The sequence below is a fragment of the Giraffa tippelskirchi genome, chromosome 6 (assembly GCF_054371585.1).
Source record: "Giraffa tippelskirchi isolate mGirTip1 chromosome 6, T2T-mGirTip1v1.2.pri, whole genome shotgun sequence".
NCBI lineage: Eukaryota > Metazoa > Chordata > Mammalia > Artiodactyla > Giraffidae > Giraffa > Giraffa tippelskirchi.
In genome coordinates this window covers 23,320,815-23,342,321 of record NC_137280.1, presented here as the reverse complement: position 1 = coordinate 23,342,321, position 21,507 = coordinate 23,320,815, and the positions used below count along the sequence as shown (strand labels likewise).

Below are 21,507 nucleotides of genomic sequence, written 5' to 3'. Positions count from 1 at the left end.
ACGCACCTCAGAGGAATTGTCCCTGGTAATTTTGGTTGCAAACTTCATTGCTACTGAGACTCAGTGAACCAGAATTTAAGATATCTCAATGGCATTATTTGGTAGAATTTTAAATTCTTCTACAAGAAGAGTTGGAAACACACTGTTGTTCAGTCATGTCCTATATTTGCAATCCCATGGATTCTAGCACGCCAGGCTTCCCTGTCCTTCACTGTCTCCCAGAACTTGCTCAGACTCATGTCCATTGAGTCGGTGATGCCATCCAACCATCTCATCCTCTGTCATCCCCTTCTCCCCCTGCCTTCAATCTTTCCAGCATCAGGGTCTTTTCCAACGAGTCAGCTCTTCTCATCAGGTGACCAAGTGGAAACACATTAGGGTAATTTAATATTACTTCTAAAAAGGATCAAAGTATAAGTATCAATCTTATATATATCACCCACACATTTATTTTTCTTTTGTATTAGAATCAAACTGATGGGAAGTGATTTCCAGAAGTTTCTTAATTCATCCCTTATCCCAACTGAGTTCTAATTAAGCTACTGTCAGAAAAATGGTTACCTAATTTTTGAAAAATGGTAACCTAATTTTTGAAAAGTGGTAAAGCAGAAAGCTTTTCACATCTGTTCTCAGTAACTTTCTCTCTAACTTCTCCAATAGATAAAGAAATTATTATGGTTGTATTCCCTGATAGCTCAGTTGGTAAAGAATCTGCCTGCCATGCAGGAGACCCCGGTTCGATTTCTGGGTCAGGAAGACCCCCTGGAGAAGGGATAGGCTACTCACTCCAGTATTCTTGGGCTTCCCCTGTGGCTCAGTTGGTAAAGAATCCACCTGCAATGAGGGAGACCTGGGTTCAATCCCTGGGTTGGGAAGATCCCCCTGGAGAAGGGAAAGGCTGTGCACTCTAGTATTTTGGCCTGGAGAACTCCATGGACTGTATATAGTCCATGGGGTTGCAAAGAGTTGGACACGACTGAGCGACTTTCACTTTCACATGGTTGAATTATAGCTCTGTAGCTATAATTGTACTAATATCTATTTTTGATTAGCAACAAAGTAGAAAGGTCAAAAGCAGTTCTATTTTAAAAGATAATTGTTAACATATCCTATGACCATTGACATATTTTTTGATTCTCTGTAGCATTTCCCAAAAGTTCTTTTTAAAATAACCATTTTCATATTGAAGCTTTAGGTCAAGTTTCATCACAGGGCCTTGAATCTGCTCTGCTTAGGTTGTGAGAAGTGTGTATTTTATAACATAGTAATAACTCACTGAGTTTTTTAATGTAGTTTTTCTTATCAAATTTCAGGTGATGTCTTTACTGAAATTATAGTAGTTTGGAATGCAAGTCTCCTCTTGGATATATCTGGTTCAGTGATGATTTATTTTAAATCATTTACATTAAATTTTTTCATGTTTTATGTAAACTTTTCATTTCTCATGTTTTTCTTTAACATATAAGCCAAATAAAACTGATTAGAACATAGTGATACAAACATGAACATAAGCAGTGCTTGGGAAATACTACAGATATTTATGTGTATATGTGTGTGTACATATGTAAAGTAGTTTATTTTGCTTTTAGCTTATATATTTAACAGTCTACACTTTCTGGAGAGTGAAATGCCATTTTCAGTTGTGGGGAGGTAAACTCATTTTATTAAACGTAGGATATTTGTGGAAAATATAATTAGCTATGTTCTGCTCTTTTGAACGGAGAAGGCAATGGCACCCCACTCCAGTACTCTTGCCTGGAAAATCCCATGGACGGAGGAACCTGGTAGGCTACAGTCCATGGGGTCGCTAAGAGTCGGACGACTGAGCGACTTCACTTTCCCTTTTCCCTTTCATGCACTGGAGAAGGAAACGGCAACCCACTCCAGTATTCTTGCCTGGAGAATCCCAGGGACGGCGGAGCCTGGTGGGCTGCCGTCTATGGGGTCGCACAGAGTCGGACACGACTGAAGCAACTTAGCAGCAGCAGCAGCAGCAGCTCTTTTGAAATCTGGTAATCACAAAGATCCCAGGATTCAAGATAACCCAGAAAAAGTTGCAGACTTTTTACAACCTTAGAAATGTGGTGTCTCTAATAATCATTAATTGTGTGGAACATGTTATTTAGATTTAATTAATCATCATTAATTGTATGAAATGTTATTTAGAGTACCTTGAAAAGTATTTTTCTTCTAATTGAAATCCATTGCTGCTACTCAGGTGGTTGACAGAGATTCACAGTGACCAAAACATTTGTCTGATCTTTACTTGTAGAGATTATTTATTTTGGCAAGTGTTTGTTTACTTTCCTTATCTTGCAAGAATAACAAAGAAAATACGCCCTTGATCATCTTGGTCTTGTAACAAACCAATGATAGTCCCAGCCCCCATTTTAGGAATTTAATGGTTCAACTGTTTAATCTAATGACCTATTCATAGGGTTTATGGGAGTTTATGATTAAAGGGAATAGTGTAATACTGACTCCATCTTACTTGCCTCCCTCTAAGGAGATCACAGTTATTATACCACAAAGGTGATGAGAGAAAGTATAGCATAATGGATAGTAAGAGGGTGAGCTTTGGGACCAGACTGAGTTCATATCCAAACTCTCCTACTTACTGGCTGTGTCACCTGAGGTCACCTTACCTCCCTGACCTTCTGGATCTTCTGCGAAGTTGGACCAAAGAGAATATCTATTTCATAGGAATATTTTTAGTATGAAATGAGATAACGTATATAAAACACTTAGTCCTGGCACACAGCTAACAGAGCATCACGGTGATGATTTAATAACATGAAGGAAACTCATACTATCTTTCTGAAAGAAGGAAAAAGACTTGTAACATGTCTCCTTCTTTCTGTGATACAGCCAATAACATTTTAAGACCCCTGGTATTCTCCACCAGGTATGAGGGGTACTTCTCTTGTTTTTCCAATGTTTAAAGTGCCAAATCTGTACCCAAGTAAGGCAGAAGCTCCAAAGTTGATCATAGGTTTAATTTTTTTTTCAACTATACTTTTTTCCTATATATTTTTTTTGGTCCAACTCTAGAATTTTGGCAAACCAAATAGATTATCTTTCAAAACAGAATATATTGAGTGAATTGATAGATTCTATAGTGTGAAGCAAGTTTGTGGGATATAATCACAGGAGAAATAAATCTGCTGTAACATGAGTGACCTACAGCATGAATAACCCAGCTTGAATGAAAAGATAAGGTGTGCACATGCCTTCCAACATGGGCAGCTTGATCTCTGCTGCTTTCTTAAGGCATCACCACAAACAGAACCTTGGGAGGGGAGTCCAGGCACAAAGAGGTTTGCCTCATTTCATAACTTGGAAGTGACCTCTCGGCTGAGTTGGAAGGAGGATGCCATTTATTTTAAAGGGATGTTGATCACTCTTTGGGCCTTTCCTGGTGGCTCAGTGCTAAAGAATTCACCTGGAGAATGGGGGTTTGATTTCTGGGTCAGGAAGATCCTCTGGAGGAGGAAAGGGCAACCCACTCTAGTATTCTTGCCTGGAGAATCCCATGAAGAGAGGACCCTGGTGGGCTACAGTCCATGGGGTCGCAGAGTCGGACACGACTGAAGCAACCGAGCACGCACACTAGCTCTCCTTTCTCTCTCCTGTTCCAAAGCTCTTTCTCTCTACTGCTCACACCCTTTTCAGCATAGCTTTATGTTCTAGACTCACATATAATCTTGATTTTGTACTGAATCATGTCTGAAGCTTAGCCAAAAATTCTGGATTTTCCCTCCTGAAGGTTTCATTCAGAAGTGAGTGTATGGCTAGGGAACCTACATTTCAAAAAAAAACTCCCTGGAGGATTCTACTGTCTCTGGCCCATGATCTAGCTTTTGGAAGTCTCAGCTGAAAAAGAAACATCCCTGTGTCATCTTCCCTTGAGTTTTACCACGGGCGCACTGTTGCTACCGAGTTCAAAATGCTAAATGTGTTGCTTGACCCCAGGAAACTGAGGCTTTGAAGGCCTTTAACCCTAGAGAATAATTAATATGAGAAATGGAGGTTGTAGGCCAGGTCCACTGGGGAGCTAATACAGCCTACAAGCACCCTGATGCGTGAGGGGACTGGGTGGGGAGGTTGATGCCTTTCTTCGGTCTAGTATTTACTGATTAATTTGTTTGTTCAGCAGCCATTTAAATGATTATGAGATCAAAGACGTTTTGCTGGGCACAAGGGATCCAAAGAGTATAGTGGAAAGAGTACAGGTTTTAGAATCTGCCAGATGTTGGTCTGACTCACTGCTGAGCTGTGTGATTCTGAGCTATTTACTTAACTTCTCCAAACCTATTTCCTCATTGGCAAAGTGGAAATAATGCTTACCTCGCGGGCTGTCATAGGGATTAGAAAACACACACGAGGCACCTCATCTGGTGCTAGAAGTGATGGAGCATGTACGTGCCAAGTAGAGTATCTGAAACTTGACATTTTCTTTATCCCTGTGGCAATGTCAAGGTGGCTACCATTGATATTATCAGTCTAGAAAAGAGAAAAGTAAGCCTGAGAAAAAGTTGCTCAGTTGATCCAAGATCGCTAGCTTTGGAGAGGCAGAGCTCTGGTTGAATCTCTGACTATCTGACCCCCAAACCCATGTCCTTAGCCATGTGTCCCAGACGCCTGCCCCATCCAGTGTCATGGGCCTCCCCTGCCACTCCAGGCTGGACCTGGCAGTGACCTGTCTGTGGACTGGCCAGGCATCCATGACTCCGTGTTTTAACTCAGCAGGAGCAAGGCACACCGAATTCTTCCCTTGGGAGTATGCAGTTCAGGCAAAAGCAATTGAGGCTATTGTAAGAGGGAGGTGAGCTAAAAGGTCATGGGATTTTTTTCAGAGCCAGGGGTCTCTTCATAGTTCATGTGTAAGCTGTAGTTGAGGGCATAAGCCCTGTGGAGCCCAGGAAGAGCAAGAGAGTTCACTTGATGATGGACGACAGAGACCCTATGGTTTTGGCTCCTAACCATATTCAGTGTTAAAATCTTTGCTCTAACTCACCATATTAGTTGAGATCACTTTGAGTGAATATCTGTAACTTGATTTTTAGAAAGTCTCTAACCAGTACTCTATGACGCATACTGGCATTAAATTGTGGCTATTTGTACTTATTCACAAACTAGTAGCCATGAAATACAAGCACATATAAAACTGCAATAAAAGGTGGCAAATATTTTAGGGAGGGAGGTTAAAAGTACTACAAGGGCACAGGGGAGGGGACACATTTATGGAGGCTGGAGCGCCCATCCCCTCATGTCACCCCGTGTTGACTGTCCTCATGTAGGGCCTGACACCTAGGTGTGCCATAGGCTAGACTGATCACCCACGCTCTGATGTGGCTACCATGTAGAAACCATTACTTATGTTCTTTTTACTTGTAGGTATGTCTTCAAGTTCCAAATTGTGTTGAATCTAAATTAATTAAATGCTTGCCATATGATGATAGTCCTAAATATCAGTTCTTGGACTTCTTTTTTCATTTAGTTAATGGCTATTGATTGAAGATCAAGACAAAGGGATTAAATCATTTTATTCAAATAGAATTAACTTAAAAGGTACCTTCCGTCACAGTATGAAGTCAGCTTTGGAGCAACTTGAAATTCTTCTCTGCTTATTCCATCACTCCTAATCAAATGAAATCAGTATTATTTTCTCTGCAGAACTTGATGTTTTTCGGACTTAAGAGTGGCAAATGAGCATGATGGTTTTCTGCAAATTTTATTTGTTTTGAGTAAACTTACGGTGCGTGGTTGTATGACATTCTAGCAGAATGGTTTGGTTCTCACATTTTTTGATGATGTTCAATTACATGAGAATGTGCCTGAAGTGCTTACAGTGTGTAGTCTAGAGCAGAAACGTTCACCAATCCATTTACCCCCTCAAGAAATTTCATAGATTGCATCTTGATAAAAGGTATGGAAAAGAATAAGCAATGAATCAATGCAGTGTAAATTTACAGAAAGTCTAAGTTACAGATAAGCTGTCATGTACGCTGTACTTACCAGTTCATAAGGGGTTTTCAGTTATGATGAGGTCATGGACTTTCCTCCTAGAAGTCTGTCAGAGCAATATTAGTTGCTCTCTAATGCTTTTCTGTCTCTTGAAAAGTAACTATTGCTGTGTCCTTATCCAGGGACTGGACTAGAGTGGGGGCTAGTGATGTCAGGTATACTTGCTGTCTCTCCACTGTTTCGAACACAGCCCGCTGACTGAGGCTGGGAAGCCAAGGCCAGCAGAAGCCTTGGTTAGGAATCATCACCTAGTGATCAGCTTTTGTACTTGATATTAAATCTCCGTTCATTTCCTGGACCAGAAGATAATGAAGATTATTTTTAGATTTACAATTCCATTCTTATAGATAAAGAGACGTGAAGAGAAAAAGACCTACTGTTTGCAGGTAGTTTGTCAACTTTCTTCATAAGAAAATGGAAACCTGAGTTTATGAATAATACTTTTTTCCTCCTAAATCCATGTCTGCATGATTTCAGCAGATTTCATCTTAATATTGTTTTCTTTCTTCTTCGCCTCCTTTATCTTCAAACATCATTTTAATAGAAATGTAATTACTATATTTTTCCTCATCCTGCATTTGGTTCTTGCTATGTATTCTGTAGTCCACTACAGAATACAGCCGAAAAAAAAAAAAAAAGACCTTCAGTTGAGGTTAAAAGAAAGTATTTAAGAAGTGAGAGCCTAAAAACTCCCCTGTATATATATTTTAAACCAGAGATACTCTTACAGTAAAAGTGAATTATTGCCCCCTTGTGGTAGAGTTATATATTTGTTTTTTCACACAAATGGAATTTTAGACAGGATATTTCAGTCTTCTCTACCCTGAAACTCTTTGTCCTTTACAGTGACCCTAAAGTAGTTATGAAAACAACTTGAGATATTTTTTAAGCCACCTCTTTGTTTATTCTCACTCATCTTAAACTCTATGGAACTTTGTCTAAATTGATTTTCCTTTTCTGTTTGAGGTACCAGATATCAAAGAACTTAAATCAACTGGAATGATCAATATTGTATGGAACAAACTCAGATATTATTCAAGTTACTTTTCTGTAATCTTTATTGCTCCACATGAGTTGGTAAGGACTCAGGAATAGAAGTTGTGTCCTAGACCTGAAGAACAATAATTTTATCCAGAGCTACAGAGGAGCCTGGTAGGCTGCAGCCCATGGGGTCGCGAAGAGTCGGACACGACTGAGCAACTTCACTTTCACTTTTCACTTTCATACACTGGAGAAGGAAATGGCAACCCATTCCAGTATTCTTGCCTGGAGAATCCCAGGGACGGAGGAGCCTGGTGGGCTGCCGTCTATGGGGTCGCACAGAGTCAGACACGACTGACGCGACTTAGCAGCAGCAGCACTCATTGGGGAAATTTTGAAACACGACGTGCAGGACATCTTAGTGGTAATACCCTTAAGTCATAAAGGTTTAGGACATACTCAGGATTAGTTTTTCTCTTCTACTCTCATCAGTTTGAACAATGAAACAAGATTTTTAAACTAAATGGGACTTTCCTTTCAAAGAAATAGGCAACAGACCTCATGCTTACTAAGATGTCTCTGAGAAGAGTTAGAGAGGGCTCAAAGAGAAAGGAAGCCATTTTGTAATTTTCTTTTTGCAACAAAAAACAGTAAAAATTTTACAGATAATACACAGAATTGGTTTATTGAATTAATGCTTACACATTAGTATAAATCTGCATAGGTAGTAAGTATTCTGAATTATTTTCATGTTATATGTTCAGAGAAGCCCATTTTCTTGGCTATTTTTCACTTTGGATGGTTGTCACTCTCCACCAATAGCCTTGTAATAAGAACAAGATAACTAGTAAGTTATCTCCAGTGTGTAGATTTTAAAAGCACATGCTCTTTTTTTTTTTTTTACATAAAGATGAAAAGACTAAGTGACTACTTGGAAGTTTCAAATTATGACTTGAAATTCAAGATGTCTAGTAAAGTTTCCTTAGTAGGTGCTTGTTATTTTTCAACACCATGACATTTATTGGATTGTCCCTAAATTTTTTCTCAAAGAAAATTTGATCATAGTCATCAAACAACCATTGAACAATTTGCCAATCTTTTAAAAAGACAACAGTCTCTCTGTGAAATGTTTTTAGTGGAGTGTATTTTTGAAAAACCAGATAAAAGTACAATTAATGAACTTTGTACTACTGTTATCAAGGAGCCTAATAAGACTCATTTCCTTTACTCATTCTGTGTCACTCTCTCTGGCTTTCCAGCTGATGTAAATAAATAACCATCAATATGTTGTTCTGAACCATTATGAACAGTGGGAAGATTTTTATCTTGGGTTGTGTAGAACATAGAGGGGTAGGTCCCAGTCATGTTCATCATATTTGCCTCTTTGGTCTCCTTTCTAGATAAAAGAAGCTTTGTGAGCTAGCATCCATTCTTAATGTCTGAAATATTTAGGTAGTAGTTTTTAAGGTTTCACAGTTTAGATACTATTGTGACTGATGCCTCTACTGAGGAACATGCTTACCACCACCGTACGAATGCTTTTGAATGACAGGCTCTTCCTTATACTCATTTATGGTAAGTTTTAGGGACAAGTTATAGTAGTACTCCTAGGAATAAATTTTTCATGGCCTTAAAATACAAAAAAACTTCAATTCATAGCTGAAAACAAACTAATATTTCTGTAATCATAAAAAAAGAGGTCATGAAAAATTATAGTAGGACATTTAGGTAATTTGCAATTTTCTAGAATAATAGAAAACATCTCTTATGTCTAAATCTCTGTCCAACTTTAGGTCACTTTCCTAAGATAGATTTCTAGATCTGAGTCAAAAGTTAAGAACACTTTTAATGCTTTTGGCTTTTCAAAACTGCTGTATCAATTTTATATTCTCATAATGCATCCTGATGCCTATTTATCACATTCTCACTAGCTTTTACATATTTTAAGAACTTTTGCAGTGACAACTCATCCTAGTTGGAGGTTTTAATTATGAGATTTGATTCTTGAAATATACTTAGTAGCTATTTTACTTCCTTTATGAATTGTATTTGTCTTTTGTCTATTTATTTTTAGCTTTTAAAGTATTTTAGGAAGCAGCTGGCACTTTTCCAGAGAATTATCAATCACTCTTAAATAAATAAATCTCAGTTGCTTTATTTTGCTATTGGGCAAACTAAAGTTGCTCATACAAAAAAGAGAAATAACCCAATTTCTGTTTATTGTCTACATCTCAGTTCTTGTGGCTTTAGATGCTGAAGCAACCTTATGTTATGCATCCAGCACCCCCTCTGAAGTCTAAGATTCATTGAGTCAGTAGTTACAGACTTCTGGTCCTCAGTTTCAGCTGCTTTGAAGGATCACTGGAGGTGACTCCCAAGTCCCCATAGTGAATTTCATAAATACAGTGAAGCCCAGGTTTCAAGTCAACATCACAGGCTTATCATTAAAATTTAGTAAAAATTGGTACTGGTTTCAGGTGATTAGCCTCGTCATCATAGTTGTGGCTATAACAATGGTAATTATGGTCAATTACATTTGCATGATGTGGCTTACTTTGCCCTGTTGTGTGTGTACATGTGTGTCTACAAAGAGAAGCTTTTATCTTTTTCCATAGTCACAGCTACTGAATTTACTTTTCAGTTTTTTTCTATTGTATTTACCATAAGGAAATCTTTCTCAAAGCACTTAGTAATCAAGATGCAAACCCTAGACAGCCTTTGTATGTTACTGATGCATGTACAAGAACCATTGTTCCAATGATGAAAAGACTCTTAACTAAATCTAGTAAGAGGAAAAATCATTTGAAGACCTTCCTTGAATCAGGGAGCTTATGAAAGAATGAAATTCATGTTTGGCAGTGGAGCTGGTATTTTTACAGCTTCATGTAATTTGTGAGTCTGACTGATACCTTGGTTCAAAATAATCTATCCTATTTTTGATTCTAATAGCAGCAATCTACAGTTATATGTTACGAGTATTTCCATAAGGGACTGTTCACCTTTTTCTGTAGAAGAGTTGATAGGTTATCCTTTTGGACCATTTCCACATGTGTGCAAGTCAATGTCATTATGTTGGTTAGGGTAGCTTTGATAGCATCCTTCTAACTTTGTTCATTTTGATGATAATCATGTCTCGCTCATGATATTTTACACATCTTTTCATCCTAGGAACCCAACCTTTTTACATTAATGCCTCATAAGCTTCGAGGAGAAAGATGGTTGTAGTATCTTCATTTTATAAATGTTGAAACTGAAAGTCACAACCATAATGTGTTACTAGACAACTCAGTTACAAGACTGCCTACCTACCAGGTTTCTTTCCTCTCAGAGGGGCCTTTCTCTATTAAATACAATGTTTTCCTTAAAGATTGTAATATCTGGGCCAGTCATCTTCTTGCATTTACATAACAGTGCTGTTAAGATTTGCTCTGTAGATCAAATTCTGCCTGATCTTGAAGAGATTCTTCCAGTAGTGACTTAAGCCCACTCTCAAGTACCCAGGATATGCAGAATTTTTCACTGGAGTTGAACATACATGAAGGCTGACAATCTCCTCATCTTGGGCCGGACATTTTCTCTTGTGAACTAAGAAAGTTAGGTTCATGAGTTGAATTACTCTTTGGGTGACTGGCATCGTATTTGCCCTTAAATGCTCAGGGTGAATGTGCTTGATAATGTGAAGCAATCTGAAAGTACAAAAGTCATTCTCTGAGTCTTAATTTCATAGTCACAGATGTAGAGAACTTAAGTGGAAATGAACTAACATGCTCATATATGTGTCCAATATAACTTACCTTCAAATATATGTATTTTGTTAGGTTTAATCTTCCCAATTATTTATATTTGAAAATCTTAGTAGAGTTCAGAAAATGTGTGCAAGACCCCTTTCATACCTTATGGTAGGTTATGTTTTAATAGTTTATTACTCAGAGTTGGCTTAAAGTCAAAACAACCTACTATGGACCGCAAAATGTTTTCAGTTCATTTAGGACTGTCCATGGTCAAATCTTGGCTAACCAGCTTTAAGCCTTTGGCATTTGCAATATATCCTACACAAGAAATAGGGCTGACCAAAAACAAAACCAAGCAATGAACCAATAGCACAGAGATGTCATTTAAGAGATATCTAAGGCAAAATTTTAGGGTTGTAATAAAACCTCCCAAAACATCTCTAGTTGGAACCAATACCATATAACTTATTACCAGAGGGATAATCATATAATCATATAAAATAAGTTTTCAGAAGCATTTCTGAATTTTCTGCCACAATATGAACTGCCTTATGCAAATACTGACTAACTTCCCTACCACACAGTGTTCTATCAGCCAGCAAACACAAAACCACTTGGCGCTTACTGTTACATCACAAGAATATATTAGGTAAGTGACAGGAAAGTAACCTCTTAAAATGAGAGTTTTCAGTCATTTAGCTTCGATTTGCTGTTAGTGAAAGTGGGGAACATTTAACATTCAACTACATAATTTATATGAAGAATCATGTGAAGTTTTCTTTAAATAACGTATATTCAGCATATATCTTAACAAAACAAAATTTAAAATCAAGGAATATTTGCATAAATATTTTTTCATTTAATTTTGTTTTGATTCTAAAATAAATGAAACAGAAATGGACTGAATTTTTAAATGGTAGTCAGCAGTGAGTTTTTTTAACAAAAGATTTTTTTTTAGAGAAAACATAGAAGAAAACCATAAAACTTTATAAGTGGAGCTTCTTTTAAAATATGCTATTTTATGTTAAGTATTTCTCTGCCCTCATTAGATGTGTCTCATCATTAGACACAGTGTTACTAAATAGTTATAACTTTACAGTTTCTTTGATTAATGAAGCCTTCCACTAAAGTTTCATTGGGTAGGATTAACTGCATTTAAAGATAGCAAAATGCCATTATAACATTAATGCCAGAATTTAATACGAACCAGAAGTTAACTTCAAGGACGTTTATAATTTAACATGAGGGCACCCTTATATTCTTATTATTTGACTGTAGCGTCCTATCTTTGTTCTTGTGATAAAAAGTTTAACTCAGCAAAGTTGTACTTATTGAATACCAACTATGTGCCTACCATGTGCCGGCATCTCACGAGTGAGACTATTTTCCATTCTCAAAACAGACCATTTCTGATCAGAAAGAGGAGAAATGAGAACCACCTCCCTCACTTAAAAGTCCCATGACCTTCTTTAATCTTGGATGATTCGAGTTTTCTACAGCACGTATCTACCATCCTAACCTCTGGTCTGTTTATTTTTCATGTCGTGTCATCAGCCACCTTCTCCATTTTCTGGATTGAAAAGCTGACCAGCTATGTCTGTGTAATAAAAGGATCTCAGGAATATTGGATTTCTTAGATGTTGGAAGGATGGAGAGCATGAATTAGAATGGAATGTTCTATTTGTGATACCAAATAGCTATATGTCACAGGAAGAGAAAGCTTACGTTTTGTGCAAATACATGATAAAACTGGAAGTAGGGACAGGTAGAAGAGGAAAAAGAACTGACAGGAAGATTATTTTTACTCTTTGAGGAAGAACCTTCCTGTACTGAAGGTGTGTGTACAGTACCAAACTACAAATGCAGATGAACTTTCAAGCTCTTTCCTGTTCTAAAAGTCCCATGATTCTTATGGGCTTAGAACCCAAAGAGGGCAAAGGACCTAAAGCAAACATCTATGTTCCTTATTCTTTTTTTCTCACAGTTCTATGTAGACATACTTGCAAAGAAACATTGAGACCTTATGAAGACTGGAAATGGTAACTACTAAGCATAGACCAAGGGAAAACTGCATCCTCAAACTCCTGATGGAGGAAAACCTCAACTATTTAGCTGTGGTCTGGGCTTCCTAGTGGCAAGGTGAAGAGGAGAAACAGGAATAACAGGGTGTGATTGTTTTTTGGTAGTAAGACACACCCCTACCAGTTCCTCAGAAACAAGCATTTTTCTTGCTCTCAGTAAGAATACCCTGGTTAGGAGGATTTATATAAAAAAGCCATAAACCACTTAATAAATGATGTCCTCATGAATTTTTATAGACAATAAAGAAGTATTCCACATATGTCATTTCAAATATTGGCCTTTGGAGAACACTGAGGGAATAATGTTAAAAGCTAGACATTTTTTTCTCCCTTGGGGCAGGGAGAGGGGCCTTTGAAACTTCTGGTATATTTACTGTAGATAAATGCTTATTTTCTTTTGACCCTCTGACATGTGGAGCAGTAGAAAGATGTAAAGATGTCTAGTACAGGGCAGCATTGTTAAAAGGAGGAGGGGATAAATGGAATTTTTGTGGCAGAATGATATTTGCAAGGCTGATCAGGCCGCTGGGAGGTTTTTAAATATGCCATTTCCCTGTAGCGGGAAGATCAGTCTCTGAGACAGCATATCCAATTTAGTAAATTATTATTATTCCGTCAAAATTAATGTGAACAATTTTCTCTTTGAGGCTGCTTTTTCCATAGGTGATGTTTTCCAGATGGGCTTTGTGTAAAACTCTTAATGTTTTGTGTTTTCTTTCCGAGAGCAAGAGCCTTTTCTGACATGTCTTCATTTCTTTCTTTTCTGGCCATTGTAGGGAAGAGAACTCCAAAAGCAAAGGAGAAAAAGAACAAGAAAAAGAAGAGGAAGCTGATAGAAAGAGCCCAGGAGCAACACAGTGTCTTCCTAGCTACAGACAGAGCTAACCAGTAAAATAAAAGACATGGAGGGTGGAGGTTTTGTTTTGTTTTGGGTGGAGGGCAAGGGATGGTGTTTTTTGCAAAAGTGCACACAGCTACTCTCCACTCCCGGACATGGTGGTGGCATTTGTGCTGCTCTGACCAGTACCTGTTCCCAGTAACCTTGTGAAAGGAGGAGCCGCAAGCGTGGGCTCTGTGTTATTTATGCTTTGATTTGCATCGGGAGACTGTGAAGGTGGGCGGTTGCGACCTGCAGCCAAGGCAGCAGGAGTAAGTGTAGAGTGTGTGACTGGGTTCCCTGTGTGCCCCGAGGCAGAGGGGCTGCCCGCTGGGAGGTGCAAGGCTGCAGACTGCCCCGCCTCCCCCCCCCCCCCACTGGAGAACTAACTTGTGCATATTTATGGAAGGACGACCCTTGGCAGGCAAAGTGCTGTTTCACTTGTGACCTGTGTTTCCCACGTTGTGCATTTTCAAGGATCAGTGTATGTGGATATTTGCCTAGTGTTACCACACGTTGTTCTCAGCATCTGTTACCTTCCAACTGTTGTGTCCGGAGACTGCTCTTAGCGGCAGGAAGTCCTGCTTAGTTTCACAGCAGCTCGGATGTGTACATACCCTGCTGGGGCTGCATATAAACCTCTTATTTACTGTATATTTATGCTTTCTTCTGTGTAACAAGTCATACCCAATTAATGTTATGTCTCCCGTTTCTAGTGGTTCCTAACCATTGTCCTGTAAATGACTGTTCTAGTTTTGCGAATTGATGAATGTTTTGCTGCCCCTTGAAACTTCTCTTTGTGGGCTTATTTCTCACTGTAAAGATAGGATAAGCTAGTTTGTACATAGGATCAAATGACCCCTGTCAGAGAATTTGAATATCAATAGACCTTCCCCACTCCTCACCATAGCTAAAGCATGAGGCATCTGGAGGTCAGAAGCCAAAAACTGCCTTTGAGTCTAAGATGTGATGACTTTATGAAACACAACTGCATGAGCGATTACATGCAGTTACTTATACTACTCATCATGCAGTTTCACAGGCCAGCTAGAGAATTTTTCAAATTTTTACTTTCAAACTTCAATATGTATAGTTTTTACTTAAAGCAGTTCCTGACTTGCAATGACAGAACACCTACCAATATTCTTGGGTCAGTGTAGAAATGACCACCTCATGAGACCATGCATAGAACTGGAGGAGAAAACACGATGAATTTCTACAACTACTGGTCAGATCTTAACAGGGCCCTTTTAAGCCAGAATTTCTGATTCAAGACTGAGAGAGGAACCCTGTGGAGACTTCCCAGGTAACTTTCAGAGCAGTTGTTTTCAAAAACATCGTTGTCCACTTTAGAGGGTTTTGATAATGATGCTTCTTCCAGAAGCATTATTATCTTCCTGGATGATTCAGAAGAAAATTAGAACCAAAAGGAATGGTGGAAGATTTTTTTGAGGGAAAAAACAAAGCAAGGTAAAAGCCTTTTTTTCTCACCTTGCATTGGCTAAACTACCTCTTTGCATTTTTGTTTAACTTTTGAGTCAAAAGCATCTTACCAATAAGTATAAATGTCATGTACATCATTATGAAAATACTATTGCTATGAGATAAGCCATATATGAATGTTGTATACAACTTTAGGGTTTGCATTTAATCCTAAAGTGTTCACCTCCTTTTACATCTATTTAGACTATATTCCTATTTACTAAGTGGGGAGGGGGCTTCTTTATATAGTGCTTCATCGTTAATAAATCAGTACTTGTTCTGTTTCTTGGATGTTCTTTTTGTGCATTAAAAAAATTCAAAATTATTTTTGCGGAGATATTTTCTTTAGAGATACATTTAAGGCGAAAAGCAATATTTTAGCAACTGTACCCCTAAATAGTGGTCTTTAAAAAAAAGCAACTTTTAAAACCTGTGTTTGTAAGTACCTCGAGGAGATTAACTAGTTTAGCTATAAACTGCATTGCAGCAATGGAGTTGAACATGACTGAAGAGACTTAGCATGCATGCAGAATGATTAAGAGTGGGGATTTTAGAGCCACACTACCTGAGGTCTAACCTGGACTCGGAAGTAACCTGGAGCAAAATGCCTTCCCAGGTCTCAGTTTCATCATCTGTAAAATGGAGGTAATAACAAGTATGAAAGGGGAAATTAACAATAACACAATAATAGTGGGAGACTTTACTACCCCACTCACACCTATGGATAGATCAACTAAAGAACATTAACAAGGAAACACAAACTTTATATGACACATGGACCAGCTAGACCTAAACTTTAAATGACACATGGACCAGCTAGACCTAATTGATATCTATAGGATATTTCGTTTCAAAACAATGAATTTCACCTTTTTCTCAAGTGCACATGGAACTTTCTCCAGGACAGATCACATCCTGGGCCATAAATCTAGCCTTGGTAAATAAAAAAAATTGAAATCATCCCAATCATCTTTTCTGACCACAATGCAGTAAGATTAGATCTCAATTACAGGAAGAAAAACCATTAAAAATTCCAACATATGGAGGCTAAACAACACACTTCTGAATAATCAACAAATCATAGAAGAAATCAAAAAAAGAAATCAAAATATGCATATAAATGAATGAAAATGAAAACACAACAACCCAAAACCTATGGGACACTGTAAAAGCAGTGCTAACGGGAAGGTTCATAGCAATACAGGCTTACCTCAAGAAACAGAAAAAAGTCAAATAAATAACCTAACTCTATATCTAAAGCAACTAGAGAAGGAAGAAATGAAGAACCCCAGGGTTAGTAGAAGGAAAGAAATCTTAAAAATTAGGGCAGAAATAAATGTAAAAGAAACAAGAGAGACCATAGCAAAAATCAACAAAGCCAAAAGCTGGTTCTTTGAGAAGATAAAATCAACAAACCATTAGCCAGACTTATCAAGAAACAAACGGAGAAGAATCAAATCAACAAAATTAGAAATGAAAATGGAGAAATCACAACAGATAACACAGAAATCAAATCAACAAAATTAGAAATGAAAATGGAGAAATCACAACAGACAACACAGAAATACAAAGGATCATAAGAGACTACTATCAGCAACTATATGCCAATAAAATGGACAACTTGGAAGAAATGGGCAAATTCTTAGAAAAGTATAACTTTCCAAAACTGAACCAGGAAGATATAGAAGATCTTAACAGACCCATCACAAGCATGGAAATCAAAACTGTAATCAGAAATCTTCCAGCAAACAAAAGCCCAGGACCAGACAGCTTCACAGCTGAATTCTAGCAAAAATTTAGAGAAGAGCTAACACATATCTTATTCAAATTCTTTCAGAAAATTGCAGAAGGTAAACTTCCAAACTCATTCTATGAGGCCACCATCACCCTAATACCAAAACCAGATAAAGATGCCACAAAAAAAGAAAACTACAGGCTAATATCACTGATGAACATAGATGCAAAAATCCTTAACAAAATTCTAGCAAACAGAATCCAACAACATATTAAAAAGATCATACGTCATGACCAAGTGGGCTTTATCCCAGGAATGCAAGGATTCTTTAATATCCGCAAATCAATCAATGTAATACACCACATTTACAAACTGAAAGATAAAAACCATATGATTATCTCAATAGATGCAGAAAAGGCCTTTGACAAAATTCAACATCCATTTATGATAAAAACTCCCCAGAAAGCAGGAATAGAACTAACATACCTCAGCATAATAAAAGCTATATATGACAAACCCACAGCAAACATCCTCAATGGTGAAAAATTGAATGCATTTCCCTTAAAGTCAGGAAGAAGGCAAGGGTGCCCACTCTCACCACTACTATTCAATATAGTTTTGGAAGTTTTGGCCACAGCAATCAGAGCAGAAAAAGAAATAAAAGGAATCCAGATTGGAAAAGAAGAAAACTCTCACTGTTTGCAGATGACATGATCCTCTACATAGAAAACCCTAAGACTCTACCAGAAATTTACTAGAGCTAATCAATGAATATAGTAAAGTTGCTGGATATAAAATTAACACACAGAAATCCCTTGCATTCCTATACACTAACAATGAGAAAACAGAAAGAGAAATTAAGGAAACAATTCCATTCACCATTGCAATGAAAAGAAAATACTTAGGGATATATCTACCTAAAGAAACAAAAGACCTATATATAGAAAACTATAAAACACTGGTGAATAAAATCAAAGAGGACACAAATAGATGGAGAAATATACCATGTTCATGGATTGGAAGAATCAATATAGTGAAAATGAGAATACTACCCAAAGCAGTCTATAGATTCAGTGCAATCCCTATCAATCTACCAACAGTATTTTTCACAGAACTAGAACAAATAATTTCACAATTTGTATGGAAATACAAAAAACCTCAAATAGCCAAAGCAATCTTGAAAGAAGAATGAATCAGGAGGAAACAACCTGCCTGACTTCAGGCTCTACTACCAAGCTACAGTCATCAAGATAGTATGGTACTGGCACAAAGACAGAAATATAGATCAATGAAACAAAATAGAAAGCCCAGAGATAAATCCACGCACCTATGGACACCTTATCTTCGACAAAGGAGGCAAGAATATACAATGGAGAAAAGACAATCTCTTTAACAAGCTGTGCTGGGAAAACTGGTCAACCACTTGTAAAAGAATGAAACTAGAACACTTTGTAACACCATACACAAAAATAAACCCAAAATGGATTAAAGATCTAAACGTAAGACCAGAAACTATAAAACTCCCAGAGGAAAACATTGGAAAACACTCTCCTACATAAATCACAGCAGGATCCTCTATGACCCACCTCCCAGAGTAATGGGAATAAAAGCAGAAATAAACAAATGGGACCTAATTAAACTTAAAAGCTTTTGCACAATGAAGGAAACTATAAGCAAAGTGAAAAGACAGCCTTCAGGATGTGAGAAAATAATAGCAAACGAAGCAACTGACAAAGAATTAATCTCAAAAATATACAAGCAACTCCTGCAGCTCAATTTCAGAAAAATAAATGACTCAATCAAAAAATGGGCCAAAGAACTAAACAGACAGTTCTCCAAAGAAGACATACAGATGGCTAACAAACACATGAAAAGACGCTCAACATCACTCATTATCAGAGAAATGCAAATCAAAACCACAATGAGGTACCATCTCACACCAGTCAGAATGGCTGCTATCAAAAAGTCTACAAACAATAAATGCTGGAGAGGATGCGGAGAAAAGGGAACCCTCTTACACTCTTGGTGGGAATGCAAAATAGCACAGCCACTAGGGAGAACAGTGTGGAGATTCCTTAAAAAACTGGAAATAGAACTGCCATATGACCCAGCAATCCCACTGCTGGGCATACACACTGAGGAAACCAGAATTGAAAGAGACACGTGTACCCCAATGTTCATCACAGCACTGTTTATAATACTCAGGACATGGAAGCAGCCTAGATGCCCATCAGCAGACAAATGGATAAGGAAGCTGTGGTACATATACACAATGGAGTATTTACTCAGCCATTAAAAAGAATACATTTGAATCAGTTCTAATGAGGTGGATGAAACTGGAGCCTATTATACAGAGTGAAGTAAGCCAGAAAGAAAAACACTAATACAGTATACTAACACATATATATGGAATTTAGAAAGATGGTAATGATAACCCTATATGCGAGACAGCAAAAGAGACACAGATGTATAGAACAGTCTTTTGGACTCTGTGGGAGAAGGTGAGGGTGGGATGACCTGAGAGAATAGCATTGAAACATGTATATTATTATATATGAAACAGATCACCAGTCCAGGTTCGATGCATGATACAGGGTGCTCAGGGCTGGTGCACTGGGATGACCCAGAGGGATGGGATGGGGAGGGAGGTGGGAGGGGGATTCAGGATGGGGAACACATGTAAACCCATAGCTGATTCATATCAATATATGGCAAAAATCACTACAATATTGTAAAGTAATTAGCCTCCAACTAAAATAGATAAATTTAAAAAAATAAAAAAAAAAAGAAAGAAAAGAAAAAAAATGGAATAGAATAGAGAGCCTAGAAATAAACCCACAGACTTCTGGCCAATCTAGGACAACGCAGGCAAGAATATACATGGTGGAAAGACAAGGGGTGCTGGGAAAAATGGACAGCTACATGTAAAAGAATGGAATTAGAACATCCTCTAACACCATATACAAAAAATAAGTACAGAATGAATTAAAGACCTAAATTTAAGACCAGAAACCATAAAACCTTTAGAGGAAAACACAGGCAGAACACTATTTGACATAAATCATAGCAATATCTTTTTGTATCTGTCTCCTAAAGCTTCAGGATAATTTCCTAAAGGAAATAAAAGCAAAATAATTTCCTAAAGGAAATAAAAGGAAAAATAAACAAATGGGACCTAATTAAATTTTAAAAACTTTTGCACAGCAAAGGAAATCATTGATAAAATGAAAAGACAACCTACCAAAAGGGAGAAACTATTTGCAAATTAAATAACCAGTAAAGGATTAATATGCAAAATATATAAATAGCTCATACAACACATCATAAAAAAAATTCAAGTTGTAAAATGGGCAGAAGACCTGAATAGACATTTTTTTTTTAAAGAAGAAATGCAGATAGCTAACAAGCACATGATGACTAATGTCACTAATCATCTAGGAAAAGCAAATCAAAAGCATAATGAGTTATCACTTCACACCTGTCAGAATGGCTGTCATCAAAAAGAACACAAATGGTGGTGAGGATGTGGAGAAAAGGGAACCCTCATGCATTGTTGGTGGGAATGTAAACTGGTGCAGCTACTGTGGAAAATAGTATAGATATTCCTCAAAAAACTAAAAATAGAACTACCATATGACCCAGCAGTTCCACTCCTGGGTATATATTTGAAAACTCTCATTTGAAAAGATACATCCACCCCAATGTTCATCAGTTCAGTTCAGTTGCTCAGTCACTTCCAACTCTTTGTAACCCCATGGACTGCAGCACACCAGGCATCCCTGTCCATCACCACTTCCCGGAGTTTACTCAAACTCATGACCATTGAGTCAGTGATGCCATCCAACCATCTCATCTTCTGCCATCCCCTTCTCCTCCTGCCTTCAATCTTTCCCAGCATCAGGGTCTTTTCCATTGAGTCAGATCTTCACATCAGGTGGCCAAAGTATTGGAGTTTCAGCTTCAACATCAGTCCTTCCAATGAACACCCAGGACTGATCTCCTTTAGGATGGACTGGTTGGGTCTCCTTGAAATCCAAGGGACTCTCAAAAGTCTCCAACACCACAGTTCAAAAGCATCAATTCTTTGGTGCTCAGCTTTCTTTATGGTCTAACTCTCACATCCATTCATGACTATTGGAAAAACCATAGCTTTGACTAGACGGACCTTTGTTGGCAAAGTAATGTCTCTGCTTTTTAATATTTTGTCTAGGTTGGTCATAACTTTTCTTCCAAGGAGTAAGTGTCTTTTAATTTCATGGCTGTAGTCACCATCTGCAGTGATTTTGGAGCCCCTCAAAATAAAGTTTGCCACTGTTTCCACTGTTTCCCCATCTATTTGCCAAGAAGTGATGGGACCAGATGCCATGATCTTAGTTTTCTGAATGTTGAGTTTAAAGCCAACATTTTCACTCTCCCCTTTCACTTTCATCAAGAGGCTCTTTAGTTCTTCTTCGCTTTCTGCCATAAGAGTGGTGTCACCTGCATATCTGAGGTTATTGATGTTTCTCCTGGCAATCTTGATTCCAGCTTGTGCTTCATCCAGTCCAACATTTTCAAGGTGTACTCTGCATGTAAGCTAAATGAGCAGGGAGG

The 21,507-nt window shown here is 37.8% G+C and overlaps 1 protein-coding gene across 1 annotated transcript in view; it reads left to right on the top strand.

The window, feature by feature from the left end:
* RSPO2 (R-spondin 2) overlaps nucleotides 1-15,462 on the top strand; it is a 165,712-nt gene extending 150,250 nt beyond the window's left edge. Inside the window, exon 6 of the mRNA XM_081503064.1 lies at nucleotides 13,597-15,462. Within this exon, the coding sequence (XP_081359190.1) occupies nucleotides 13,597-13,712 (116 nt within the window). The 3' untranslated portion in view covers nucleotides 13,713-15,462. The remainder of the gene's footprint in view (nucleotides 1-13,596) is intronic.
* Nucleotides 15,463-21,507: the final 6,045 nt, after the last annotated feature.